Source organism: Octopus sinensis, linkage group LG15 (genome assembly GCF_006345805.1).
Source record: "Octopus sinensis linkage group LG15, ASM634580v1, whole genome shotgun sequence".
NCBI classification, from domain to species: Eukaryota; Metazoa; Mollusca; class Cephalopoda; order Octopoda; family Octopodidae; genus Octopus; species Octopus sinensis.
In genome coordinates, this window is record NC_043011.1 from 31,876,541 (window position 1) to 31,891,747 (window position 15,207).

Below are 15,207 nucleotides of genomic sequence, written 5' to 3' on the forward strand. Positions count from 1 at the left end.
GTGTGAGAGTGTGTGTGTGTGTGTGTGAGTGTGTGTGTATGTGTCTTTGTGCAACTGCTTGACAACTAGTGTTGTTATGCTTACGTCTGCATAATTTAGCGGTTTGGCAAAAGAGACCAGAGAAATGAATACTGGAGACGATTCGTTCGACTATAAATTCTTCAAGGCGATGCCCCAGCATGGCCACAGCCTAATGACTGAAACAAGTAAAATATAACAAAATAAAATAATAGATAAAAAAAAAATGAATTAATTAAAATTAAAGTAAAATCACATGAAAATAAAGGAGTTGATGATGTCCGACAAGAATAAGAAGGGAATTCTCTGCCAATGCTTTCTGTATAGTGTTGAGGTAAAATGTAAAATATGTGTAGTAGTATTAAAGATTAACAGATACCTAGAGTGTCTGTGGTATTTCCTCAATAACTAACGTCTGTAATTATCATTGTAAATGTTTTGCTCCACCTCTTGAAGATTTGAGATATTTTTCAGAGGCTGTCTTCCCTCCTTTATATGTATTGCTTTGCAATGAGATACAAATGTTGCTTTCTAGTAATGGAAAAGTAACCAGTGAGAAAGGATCAAAGAAAATAAAAGACATTAAGGAACTGCTGTTCCCCACAGCAGCAAACTGAGTCATTAGGGTGCTGGAATGCTAAAAACAACACAGCAACAGCAGCAACAACAACGTCAGTAACCAAATACAGTAATATGTCATATAGTATCTGAGTCAGGGCTGGATGAGTTGACAGGATGTCAAACTTCTGATCCACAGGTCACTGATTCATATTATGTCATGAGTCAGACATGTATTTCCATTCTACTTAACATTACAGGTTCAGTCTACTGTAACCAGAAGTGAGATCTGAGTCAGCATATTAATGATATCCAGAAAGAGTTCAAGAACCAAAAAGCAACACACTTCAACTACTGTCGAACCATCATTAATTCTTTAGCATTTAAACTGGCCACATCCGTCCCAAATATTCTACCTATTTTATGTTCAGGCCAAACAGATCCAGCCTTGTGAGTGGGTTTGGTGGACAGAAACTGAAAGAAGCCCATTGTATATCTGGTATCGTTGTGTTTATGTCCCTGTAAGTTAGCGTTTGGCTAAAGAGACAGATAGAACAAGTACCAGGATTAAAAAAAGAAATAAGAGTTGGGGTCAATTTTTTCAAATAAAAATTCTTCAAGGTGACTCTATAATATTATTCTAAGACTAAAACAATTACTTCATCAAAATTTTGAAGGTACAAAATAATACATGATTACTGTTGTATATTTTAGAGATGAGGCATTCCGTACATTATTTACATTGGATGGATGTGTGTCTTCATCTTGTTTGTTGTTACCACAACATTTTGGCTGGTAGAAGGACACCACCTTGAAGAATTATTTAATTGAATGAATCAACCCCAGTACATACTTTTCTTCTTTAAGCCTGGTATTCATTTTATCAGTCCTTTTTGCCAAACTGCTAAATTCATTATCATCATCATCAACATCATTGTTTAATGTCTGCTTTCCATGCTAGCATTGGTTGGACGATTTGACTGAGGACTGGCGAACCAGATGGCTGCATCAGGCTCCAATCTGATCTGGCAGAGTTTCTACAGCTACATGCCCTTCCTAACGCCAACCACTCTGAGAGTGTAGTGGGCGCTCTTACGTGCCACCAGCACGAGGGCCAGTCAGGTGGTACTGGCAACAGCCACGTTCCAGTGGTGTTTTTTATGTGCCACCTACACAGGAGCCAGTCCAGCGACACTGGCAATGACCTCCCTCGAATGTTTTTCACATGCCACCGGCACAAGTGTCAGTAAGGTGATGTAGGTAACGATCACGTTTGAATGGTGCTTTTTACATGCCACCGGTATGGAAGCCAGTCAGCTGCTCTGGCAGCGATCACGCTCGGATGGTGTTCTTAGTGCTCCACTGGCATGGGTGCCAGTCATCGAATTTGTGAATTTGATTTGATTTTGATTTCACTTGTGAAGACATAAACACACTAATACTGGTTGTTAAGTGGTGGTGGGAGACAAACACAGACGTAAAGACAAATGTGCATGTGCACACACACACATGCAACAGGCTTCTTTCAGTTTCTATCTACCTAATCACTTACAAGGCTAAAGTAGAAAACACTAACCCAAGGTTAGTTTTAAGTTTAGGTTTAAGGCGGCGAGCTGGCAGAAAAGTTAGCACGCCGGGCAAAATGCTTAGCGGTATTTCATCTGCCGTTACATCGGTATTTCATCTGCCGTTACATTCTGAGTTCAAATTCTGCCAAGGTCGACTTTGCCTTTCATCCTTTTGGGGTCAATGAATAAGTACCAGTTATGCACTGTGGTCGATATAATCATTTAATCCGTTTGTCTGTCCTTGTTTGTCCCTTCTGTGTTTAGCCCCTTGTGGGTAGTAAAGAAATAGGTATTTCAACTGCCATTACGTTCTGAGTTCAGATTCCGCCAAGGTCTACTTTGCCTTTCATCCTTTCGGGGTCGATTAAATAAGTACCAGTTACGCACTGGGGTCGATATAATTGACTTAATTCGTTTGTCGGCCCTTGTTTGTCCCCTTTGTGTATAGCCCCTTGTGGACAGTAAAGAAATAAGAAAACACTAACCCAAGGTGTCATCCAGTGGGACTGAACTCAAAACAATGAGATCGAAAAGCAAGCTTCTTATCACACAGCCACAAAATTAAAAAGGAAAAAGAGATGTGGTTCCTATTCAAAGAAATTAAGATTTTTCATCAACTAAACCCAAAAGAACTTGGATAGAGCAACCAAATATAAAATGCCCTAAATTTACCAGCTAACAATCGGCCCTCGTCAAGTGTTACGGCTCGTAGATGATGCAAGTCAGTCTTGTTCCCAACCACCATTAAACACACATCTTGGTCAGCATGTTCATGTAACTCTCCAAGCCATTTTTCCAAGTTGCTAAATGATGCTGGTTTTGTGATATCATACACCACAAGTGCTCCAACAGCTCCACGATAGTATCTGAAACAAAGAAAAGATATATTTATACATATATATATATAAATTCAGGTAAAATTTAGATTCAGATGAATATGGTATTTAAGTTAAAGGTACCAGAATTTTGTATGATATTATCCATATAAATCAAATGGGGGTGATTATAATCAAAATAAGCAACAAGTATATCCAAGGTAGAGTAGTAGAATTGTTTCATGCTACTTCATTTTATTAAATACTGTAAGTATTACATTAGTTTTAAAATGTCGATCAATCATCAGCCACTTCTAGAATTTTCCAATTAAATGAACAATGCACATTCTTATCCCTATTTCATTTGCCAACATTATAAAAAGGGTAGATATATAGACAGAGAGGTTGATTTCATTCTTAAGAACATGATAGTAGTATGATCACTCTCCGTCTGTAGATTTTATCATTGGTATATATATATATAATATATATATATATATATGCCAGAGTAAGCACATAAATGTGTGCAAGGTGGAAAAAAGAGGACTCAAATACCAAAGGTAGAGTAACATGCTTTATTTAAAAGCAGCAGAAATATAACAAAAGCTGTTATAACAGTTTTTGTTATATTTCTGCTGCTTTTATATATATATAATATATATATATATATATATATATATAATTAAGATTCAGTTGAATTAGGTACTTAATTGAGGCACCAAACCAGTTCAGTATAGTCCAGGCAGCTCAAAGTTAGGTGTACAAAATGCAAGTAAGTAACAAGGATATCCAGGTATCAATGCATTACGACTGTTTCAAGTTAATGCCCCCCACACCAAAAAAAAAATGAAGACAAAACAACAAGAGAAAAACAACACAAGGACATGGTACATGCAAAGAGAACAAAAGAAAGGTAGTTTTACGTTTAGAGCAAAGCTCTTCTTCAGAAACAGGAGACATAGGAAAGTCCAAGAGAAAACGAAGATGGATGAAAAAATTGCCAACGGTCCACATGTGGTTATATTTAAGTTGAAGTGAGCATTTCAATAATTCTGAAATTAAAATTCTTATTGCAAGAAAAATCTAATTAAACCCATCTATCCACCTGCTATTACTAGGAAGGTTATGGAGGTAGAGTCTTCGGGCGCACCATCCTCCACAGGGTCCAATTAGAAGTAAATGCCATTAGACTTTCTGGCTGGATTCCCCAGCGTGACCAACTGAGGCTTTGAATATTATCCAACCATCTCATTCTTGGTCCATCTGTAGGTCTAATGCCAGTAGGCTTGGTTTGAGGGACCCACCGCCACCACCGCCGTCGTCGTCATTTAGCATCTGCTTTCCATGCTGGCATGGGTTAGACGGTTTGACTAGAACTGGTGAGCTGGAGGGCTGCACCAGGTTCTGATCTGATTTGGCTTGGTTTCTATGGCTGGATGCCCTTCTTAATGCCAACCACTCCAAGAGTGAGATGGGTGCTTTTTACATGCCAGTTACATGACACTAGCATTGGCCATGATTATGATTTCACTTGGCTTCATGGGGCTTCTCAAGCATGGCATATTGCCAAAGGCCTGATATTCAAAGGGTGCTTTTCACATGTCACTGGTACAGGTGCCAGTTATGTGACACTGGCATCAGCCATGACTACAATTTCACTTGGCTTGACAGGTCTTCTCAAGCACAGCATATTGCCAAAGGTTTTGGTCACTTTTTATTGCCTCCATGAGGCCCAATGTCAAGTGATTCTTTCCTGTGACATTCTAATCACATATTCATAGTACAAGAGGTGTGACCCCTCAATGTGGAGTAGTCTTGGTTAAGCTTGGAGAGACGCCCTGATCCCTGAGCAATGCATCCTGTCAAGTAATGCTGTTTCAGAAACCCTTTGGAAGGACCCCATTTCAGCCACTTGCATTTGCAATCTAATTAAATTAAAACCCACCCCAAAAAGTTAATTTAAAAAATCTAATTAAAATAAAATCTAAAACTTTAAAATTAATAATCTACTAAGCATCATGTTTAATCTAAATTAAGTTATTTAGATTAATTAAACTTATTTAATTTTGCCCATTAGCATTAAGGTTTCTCTATTAAATGTAATGCTTATTTATTCATGTTGTTTTGGATTTATTATGTATTATCTCATGTACATGAGATTTCAATGATGTGATTGTTTATTGACATTGTATTATAGGTAGGAGAGGCTGGATCTAGTCGGTTTAAACATAAAACAGGTAGAATATTTGGGCTAGATATGGATGGTTTAAATGCTATTTACAGAATGGACTAGAAGGCCCTCTCCATAATTTCAGGCTTTGTGCCTATAGCAGAAAGAATTATTCCAAACCAACTGGAGGATACAACCAAAAGAATCACTCTGATTGAGACCCCCCCCCCCCCCCAAAAAAAAAACCCCCTTGTTAGACAAGGAAAAGAGTTGAAGACAAAAGACATCAAATACTCACACGCTTGTAATTGCACGGTACCGCTCCTGACCTGCCGTATCCCATATTTGAACTCGCACCACTTTCCCTTTGATGTTCACATTTCTGCAGGAAGAAAAATTATACACAACGTATGTCATTATCGGTAGCAGCATCATTGTCCCATTTCCCATGTTGACATGAGTCAAATGGTTTGACAGGAGCTGGCAAGCCAGTGTATTGCACCAACCTCTACTGTCTGAGATACACTTATGCATATACACACACACACACATATATATATACATACATATATATATATATATACATACGTACATATATATATATGGGTAGATAAAGTAATGGGTAGATAAAGTAATTGAGGTAATCAGAGTATGCGACAGAATACTTAAGATTAGATTAGCACTTCATCATAGTTTAGCAACCATTATATCAGCCTATGCTCCTCAGTCGGGGCTACCCGATGGACAGAAAGACCGATTCTATGACACTCTACTGCAGACTACCTCGTTGACGAATGACAGAGACCTTCTCTTTGTGGCTGGTGACTTCAATGGTCACGTTGGACGACATGCTGGGGGCTTCCACGGCGTACATGGAGGCTATGGCTCTGGTTCCCGCAACAAGGAGGGAACCAGGCTGCTGAGTTCTGCGATGCAAATAATCTTATGATTTGCAACACTAACTTCAGGAACCTACCAGCCACCTAGTCACCTACCGATCGGGCCAACATACCAGCCAAATTGACAACATCCTTGCAGGCAAAGGGAGAGATGGCTACTTATAAATGCCAAAAACCTTCCAGGCGAAGAATGCACCCCACAACATAGACTGGTAGTTAGTGACTTTAGGATCAGGAGTAGGAGGACAACCAGAAGAACGACCAACATGGAGAAGAAGGATCTGGAAGCTTAAGGATCCTGTGAATGGACAGAGATTTAGAGACATGTTACTTGAAGCCTTTGACGAAGTAGAAGGGGATAGTGTATCACATGGGTAGAGGACAACTGGACGTTTCTAAGGGACAACCTGCTGAGAGCCACGACCAGATCTGTGGCTGGTGCAAAGTCCCCTCTCGTCCCAAGGTAACGTGGTGGTGGAACAATATTGTAGACAGGGCTATTAGAGAAAAGAGACAGACTTGGAAGCACTGGAAGAATGGTGGTAGCAGGGAATTGTATCAGACTGCTAAAGGGAAGCTAGGAGACAGGTCTATCTAGCCAGAGGGGAAGCATAAGAAAAAATTTGCCAATGTTCTGCACGTGAGGACCAAAGACTGGTGTTTTCGCGTTGCAAGACAGTGTGTGAGAGAGAATTGTGATGTGGTGGGAGAGAAGTGTGTTCGCATGGAAGATGGTTCACTTGCGCTAAACGAGGCAAAGAGAGAGGCTTGGAGACGCCACTATGAAAGGTTGCTGAATAAAGAAAATGAATGGGATAAAGAGAGTCTGCCGAACGTTGACCCAACAGAGGGACCAGCTATCAGGGTTGATAGTTCCTTAGTAGCTAAGGCAATTAGAAGCATGAAGACAGGGAAAGCCCCAGGCCCATTAGGTATCACTGCAGAGATGCTCAAAATATCTGGTAGTGTCGGCTATAGCCTAGTATAGTTAATCAGGTGATACATGAAGGAGTCATACCCAATGACTGGTGTAGCAGCATAATAGTCAACTGCTACAAAGGTAAAGGTGATGCCCTAGATACAAATAATTACAGAGGTATCAAGCTGCTGGATCAGGTGATGAAGGTTATAGAGAGGGTCATAAGCCAACTAATTAGAGAGAGAGTTAGTTTAGATGAGATGCAGTTTGGTTTCATGCCAGGGAAAAGTACCACTGATGCTATATTCCTGGTAAGGCAGCTGCAGGAGAAATACCTAGCCAAAGATAGGCCCTGTACCTGGCTTTTGTTGACATGGAGAAAGCCTTCGACAGGGTCCCCTGATCCCTCATATGGTGGTCAATGAGAAACTAGGAATAGAATGATGGTTAGTGAGAGCTGTGCAAGCCATGTACAGGGACGCTGCTAGTAGGTGAGGGTTGGAAATGAGTACAGTGAAGAATTCCGGGTAGAGTAGGGGTCCACCAAGGTTCAGTCCTCAGCCCCCTCCTATTTACAGCAATAACGGAGGAATTCAAGACAGGATGCCCTGGGAGCTCCTCTATGCTGATACCTTGCTCTAATTGCTGAGTCAATTATCAGAACTGGAGAAGAAGTTTCAGGTGTGGAAGCATGGTTTAGAATTGAAGGGCCTTAGAGTCAACCTAGCTAAAACCAAAGTCCTAATAAGTAGGAAGGTAGACAAATCACAAACGCCTTCAGGTAGATGGCCCTGCTCGATCTGTAGAAAAGGTGTAGGTAGAAACTCTATAAGATGCCCAAGTGTAAGCTATGGACACATAAGAGGTGCAGCAATGTCATAGGAAGGCTAACTAGGAAGATGGTTTTTGTATGTGGCAGATGCTCGGGAGCATTAACCTCTGAAAATCTGCAGAAAACAACTTCCGTCACTTTCCAGGGGAAAAACTAGAAGTAGTTGATAGCTTCCGTTATCTTGGTGACCAAGTCAGTAGTGGGGGTGGGTGTGCTGAAAGTGTAACGGCTAGAGTAAGAATAGCCTGGGCAAAGTTTAGGGAGCTCTTACCTCTGTTGGTGACTAAAGGCCTCTCGCTCAGAGTAAAAGGCAGACTGTATGATGCATGTGTACGAACAGCCATGCTACATGGCAGTGAAACATGGGCCGTGACTGCTGAGGACATGCGTAAGCTCGCGAGAAATGAAGCTAGTATGCTCCGTTGGATGTGTAATGTCAGTGTTCATAGTCGACAGAGTGTAAGTACCTTGAGAGAAAAGTTGGACCTAAGAGGAATTAGATGTTGTGTTGCAAGAGAGACGATTGCGCTGGTATGTCATGTGTGAGAATGGATGAAGATAGGTGTGTGAAAAAGTGCCACACCCTGGCAGTTGAGGGGACCTGTTGAAGAGGTAGACCCAGGAAAACCTGGGTCGAGGTGGTGAAGCACGACCTTCGAACTCTAGGTCTCACCAAGGAAACGAGACCAGAGACCGAGACCTATGGAAGTATGCTGTGCGTGAGAAGACCCCGCAAGACCAGGTGAGAACAATCAAAATCAAATCATATATCAGAAGCAGGGGTTAAGTGACCCATCCGTTCGTGTCCGCTGTCAGCCTTGTCTGGCACCACCCGTGCCGGTGATACGTAAAAGCACCATTCGCTCGTGGCCGCTTGCCACTCTGCCTGGCGCCGTGTCGGTGGCACGTAAAAGCACCATCCGTTCGTGTTCGTTGCCAGCCTTACCTGGCCCCGTGCCGGTGACACGTAAAAGCACCGTCCGTTCATGGCCGTTTGCCAGCTCTGTCTGGCCCCGTGTCGGTGGCACGTAAACTCACCATCCATCCATCGTGGCCGTTTGCCAGCTCTGTCTGGCCCCGTGTCGGTAGCACGTAAAAGCAAACCGTCCGTGTGTCCGTTGCCAGCCTTGGCTGGCCCCCGTGCCGGTGACACGTAAAAGCACCGTCCGCTCGGGCCTTTTGCCAGCTCTGTCTGGCACCGTGTCGGTGGCACGTAAAAGCACCATCCGTTCGTGTCCGTTGCCAGCATCGCCTGGCCCCGTGCCGGTGACACGTAAAAGCACCATCCGTTCGTGGCCGTTCGCCAGCTCTGTCTGGCACCTGTGCAGGTGGCACGTAAAAAACACCCACTACACTCGCGGAGTGGTTGGCGTTAGGAAGGGCATCCAGCCGTAGAAACACTGCCAGATCTGACTGGGCCTGACGAAGCCTTCCAGCTTCACAGACCCCAGTTGACCCGTCCAACCCATGCTAGCACGGAAAGCGGACGCTAAACGATGATGATGATATATATATATATATATGTAGGCGTAGGAGTGGCTGTGTGGTAAGTAGCTTGCTTACCAACCACATGGTTCTGGGTTCAGTCCCAATGTGTGGCACCTTGGGCAAGTGTCTTCTACTATAGCCTCGGGCCGACCAAAGCCTTGTGAGTGGATTTGGTAGATGGAAACTGAAAGAAGCCCATCGTATATATGTATGTATATATATGAAAGAAGGAAATGCAATTTTAAAAGATGTTTATTTACTTGACTGGCTTCACTTTTTTAGAAAAAGATTGTCAAAAGTAACATGTAAAAGCTTTGTTGTGTTAGGTACTGGTTGTCACAAAATATAACAATACATATATACATTCTTTGATAATAATAATAAGATGTTAAAAACAGTTTACAGAAAAAATTTTTTTGAGAAATTATTAACAAGTTCATAAAACCTAGGATTTCATTAAAAATCATGTTTGTTTGGAAATATCTGTATATATATACAGAAAATTCTAAGTTCAAAAAGGTCATATTTTGGTAGTATATATATACACAGAAAGAGATATATTTAGTTTACAAAGAATTTTGGATCAACTGACCTGTTTCACAATTTTAAAAATTGACCAATATTTTTCAAGCCATGAACAATTTTCGTCAGAACAATGATATAATATGTGGACTTGGAACTTATTGCAAAGCTTCATGATAAACACTTTTTGTCTTCCCATTCTGGGGTCAGTACACTTATTTTTCTGTCTAACCTCTTTCTTTCTTTCTCTATTTTGTTGATTGTTTTCAACCATCACACCATCTCCAGTACCACCACCATCGCCACCACAACTGCCATACACACACCATTCAGACTTCTCATGCCACCACCATCACCACTGTTGTTCACATCCCTTACTATCACCGTCATGTTTGACCACCTCAGCTACCACCACCACAACCACAATTATCAGCATGTGAGAGAGGAAGGTCAAAGTGTGACACACTGACACACAGAAATTTGTTCCTGCATTTATTATTATAGACTGTAAAAATAAACACAACTGTTAAGATATGTTGCCTTTGTAGAAGTACAACCAATTTACTGCAGATAAATTTTAACAACAAAATTTTATATGGATCCCAGTTGAGAACTTTGGGACTGAAGCAAGGAAAAGTAATTGCTATAAAATACTGCTTTGACTTGATTTGGGTCCTCAATTCTAGATGGCATCATAGGATCACAGTTATGGTGTACATTGCATCTTAGGTATTTGCAAACCTAGCAGAGCTCATCCTATTTCAGGTCTGCCAGAGATGATGGATGATTTATCAGAGAAAAAGAATGAGAGAGAGAGATAGGGAGAGAGAGAGAGAGAGAGGGAGAGAGAGAATATGCATGGCAAAGAATTCAATTTAATGCTGTATTGTTCTAAAGAACTCTACCACTTCACCATCTATACAAAGTATTGTGATGAATTGAACAGTACAAAATTATTATTCTTTCCTACCCTAGGCACAAGGCCTGAAATTTTGGGGGAGTGGGCCAGTCAATTAGATCAACCTCAGTACGCAACTGGTACTTAATTTATTGACCCCAAAAGGATGAAAGGCAAAGTTGACCTTGGCGGAATTTGAACTCAGAACATAACGACAGATAAAATACCGCTAACCATTTTGCCCAGTGTGCTAACATGTCTGCCAGCTCGCTGCCTTTAATAATCTTTTCTACACTAGACAAAAGGACCAAAATTTTGGGGGACAGGGCCAATCGATTAGATCTACCCCAGTACACAACTGGTACTTAATTTATTGACCCCGAAAGGATTAAAGGCAAAGTCAACCTCGGCAGAATTTGAACTCAGAATGTAAAGACAGATGAAATACTGTTAAGCATTCTGCCTGGCATGCTAACGTTTCTTATTTCTTTATTGCCCACAAGGGGCTAAGCATAGAGGGGTTAAACAAGGACAAAGGTATTAAGTCGAATACACCGACCCCAGTGCATAACTGGTACTTATTTAATCGACCCCGAAAGGATGAAAGGCAAAGTTGACCTTGGCGGAATTTGAACTCAGAATGTAACAGCAGACGAAATACCACTAAGCATTTCGCCCGGTGTGCTAACGATTCTGCCAGCTCACAGCTTTTTAGCACAATATTATTATTAAACTTTATCTTGCTGCATTGTACCAAACAGTAATGCATATAATTATATCATATTGCATTGAAGACAGAAACAGAAAACCAGGTTAACAGATAAATCAATAGATAAACACTGATCTTAGTAATGATTCAGTTTAGAAATAAAGACATGTAAGCTATATATGCTGTTTGCTATTCAAGTGTCATCGTCGTCGTTTTAACATCTGCTTTTCTGTATTTGTATGGGTTCCAGGAAATCAGTTGAGGTAGATTTTCAATAGTCAGATGAGCCTCCAGTTGCCAACTCTTATGCATTTTCAAGCAACGTTATATCTCTCTTTGCCTAGATATGTTGTCACTCAAGACTCGAAATGAATGACACTGCTTGTGTGTAGGTGATGTTTGCTTACAGCTGTCACTTGATGTCAAGAAAAGGTGACGCACACACATATACACATATAGATATACATACATACATATTTGCTTATATGTATATATATGTGTGCATGTGTGTGTGTGTATAAAAGATGAGGTGGAAATAGCACAGAAGTAAGTCTAAGACATTTCAATTTAAGAAGAAGTTTAATAAAAATAATTTTAAAAAAATTATATAGAGAAAGCATTACTGGTTTTGTTATATATATATATATATAAATATATATATATATATATATATTCAACAGGCTTCTTTCAATTTCCATGTACCAAATCTACCTACAAGGCTTTGGTTGATTCAGACATGTAGTAGAAGACACTTCTCCAAGTTAACGTCTAGTGGGACAGAACCTGAAACCATGTGGTTGGGAAGCGAACTTCTGTCTATCTGTCACTCTCTGCCTGTGTGTGTGTGTGTGTGTGTGTGTCTGTGTGTGATGCAACTTTGTTGTAAACTAACTATTAGTAGTCTAAGTTAATGAATATTGTCTAATTAAAAATTATCAGATTACCGTGAGCTGAGTCCACAATCTAGCTCACAACAACAATAACAACCAATCTTTGCCCCAGCTACAACAGACCAAACTCGCCAATCTACCTGAGATCACATCTGACCGAGTCCCATCAATCGTCTATCCCAATCTACATCAATTTCCAGCTCAGCTTCTGTCGATCATCTTTCAATGTTTGTCCTAGCACCTAAAGAACCAGTCTGCACAGTCTGTCTCAAACTCTTTATTCCCTATGGAGCACAGGCCATTGAAAAATTTTCTCCACTTCTCAACTCTAGATTGTTTTTTCTGCTTCTCACCAAATGGATCCCTGCTTTTTTATTGCCTATGTTACCTGTACTGTCCTTCCAGTTGCAAACATCATCTTGATGTTTCCTTGAAGGAAGATTTTCCTCTCCCAGGTCTTGGTTTTCATGTGTCAGCGATTTGCCTTTTTTCTAGGTATAGATGTTTGCTCAATGCAAACCCATTTTTCACCTCCATGAAGAGGTGGATCATATCAGTTTGGCCTTAGTCCTTTGGCCTGTTAAGCATGAGAGGCCATTGCCAGAAGCTTATGCTCTGCTGGTGTGGTCTTCAGGGCCATTGAGACACACAAGTCATCACACTGCCAGAAGGACTGGACCTTGAGGGAGACCAACTGCCCAGTTTATCTCAAACCATATATCTCTCTCTGCTCCCACCAACCATCAAACCTCCCTTACCACATACACACACACACACACACACACACACTCTCTCTCTCTCTCTCTCTCTGTAATATATCTAGGGTAAGTTACCTTGGTAGAAACCATTTTTTTTGTCCCTAGTGGTACTCATGGTAGGATTTGAAATCAACAATCTAACCTAATAAAACATTTCTTGATAATACAAGTCTCCAATTGTTTGCCACAGAAACTTGCACCTACAGTTTACGTGCTTATACCAAGGTGCATCATGCAATTTGAGAGTTAACACATTAAAGGATTGTTGACAGTCCAACATCCCAAACTTGACCAGCAATGGACTGACTACATAACCTGCCTCTCCAGCAGTGGACCCTACCTAACAGTACATATGATAAGAAACAATGACAACACTCACCTGGTTGCAAATTCAACACCGATCGTACTTTTACTTTCTGAATTGAAGTCATTTCGTGTAAACCTATAAAGTAGGTTAGTCTTTCCGACTCCTGAGTCTCCAACAAGAACAACTGCAAGAATAACAAAACAAACAATTTATTAAATTTTCACTACAGAGAATCAAAGTTTTATTATATTACTGATTAAGGCACAGACGTGGCTGTGTGGTAAGGAGCTTGCTTACCAACCAAATCCACTCTATAAGTGGATTTGGTTGACAGAAACTGAAAGAAGCCCATTGTATATATATATATATATATATATATATATATATATATATATAATAGATAGATAGATAGATATGCATGTATATATGTATATATATATATATATGTATATATATATATATATAATATATATATATATATATATATATACACCACACACACACACACACACATATATATATATATATACATATATACATGTATATATATATATATATATATATATATATATATATATATATATATATATATATATATATATATATATATATATATATATATACACACATACACATATATACATAAATATATATCTACATATATATACATATGTACATATAAATATACATATATACATACATATATATATATATGTGTGCATATACATATATATGCATCAGCATGGCCGTAGCTCTGAGCTGAAACTAGAGAAAATATATATATATATATATATAGTTGAAATTTACAGCAAAACAAAAGACGAAGACAGGAGTATGAACAAAAAGCAGGTGTATTAGTCTGATGTTCGGGAAAGTGAGAAACTCTTTTACATTTCGAGCCTACGCTCTTCAACAGAAAGGAATAAGAGAAAATAAACAGAGAGAGAGAATAAAAAAACAAAAACATGTGGATTTAGCTATCAAGCATGATAATACATGCGTGTGTCTTTGTTTCTGTGTTTGTCTCACACCACTGCTTGATAACTAGTGTTGGTGTGTTTACATCCTCAGAACTTAGTAGTTCCTATCTATCTCTGATCTAAATCTTATACACTAACCACTAAAACTCAAAAGCAAATTCAGGGAGCCTCTCAGCGTAGTTACTACTCAGCCTACATCTTAGACCACATCTATCTATCTATCTGTCTGTCTATCTATCTGTCTGTCTATCTTTCTGTCTGTCTATCTTTCTGTCTATCTATCTATCTGTCTGTCAATCTATCTGTCTGTCTATCTATCTATCTGTCTATCTATCTATCTATCTGTCTGTCTGTCTGTCTGTCTGTAGGTCTGTCTGTCTGTCTGTCTATCTGTCTGTCAATCAATCTATCTATCTATCTTTCTGTCTGTCTCTGTATGTATGTATGTATGTATGTATCTATCTATCTATCGATCTATCTGTCTACCTACCTATCTATCTATGTCCTAAGTCCCATTAACAAACAGTCAGTTCTACCACAGACCATATCTAATCCCCGATCCAGATCCTGTAACTTGACTGCTAGCTTTATCTCAAATCTCAAAAACAGATTCAGGGACATTCTCAGCCTACATCTTAAGCTACATTTATCTATCTATCTATCTATCTATCTATCTATCTATCTATCTATGTCCTAAGTCCCATCAACAAACAGTCAGTTCTACCACAGATCATATCTTATACCTATTCCAAATCCTACAACCTAACTGCTACCTTTATCTCAAAAAAAAAAAAAAACCTCAATAACAGATCCAATTCAGGGAATTTCTCAACATAGTTACTACTTGACCTACATCTATGCTATAATAAACAATAA

General features: G+C 39.7%; 1 protein-coding gene across 1 annotated transcript in view; it reads right to left on the bottom strand.

The window, feature by feature from the left end:
- LOC115219892 (ras-related protein Rab-11B) overlaps positions 1-15,207 on the bottom strand; it is an 82,392-nt gene that overhangs the window by 9,426 nt on the left and 57,759 nt on the right. Inside the window, exons 2-4 of the mRNA XM_029790196.2 lie at positions 13,424-13,535; positions 5,428-5,511; positions 2,817-3,010 (exon numbers count right to left, since the gene is read on the bottom strand). Of these exons, the coding sequence (XP_029646056.1) occupies positions 2,817-3,010; positions 5,428-5,511; positions 13,424-13,535 (390 nt within the window). The remainder of the gene's footprint in view (positions 1-2,816; positions 3,011-5,427; positions 5,512-13,423; positions 13,536-15,207) is intronic.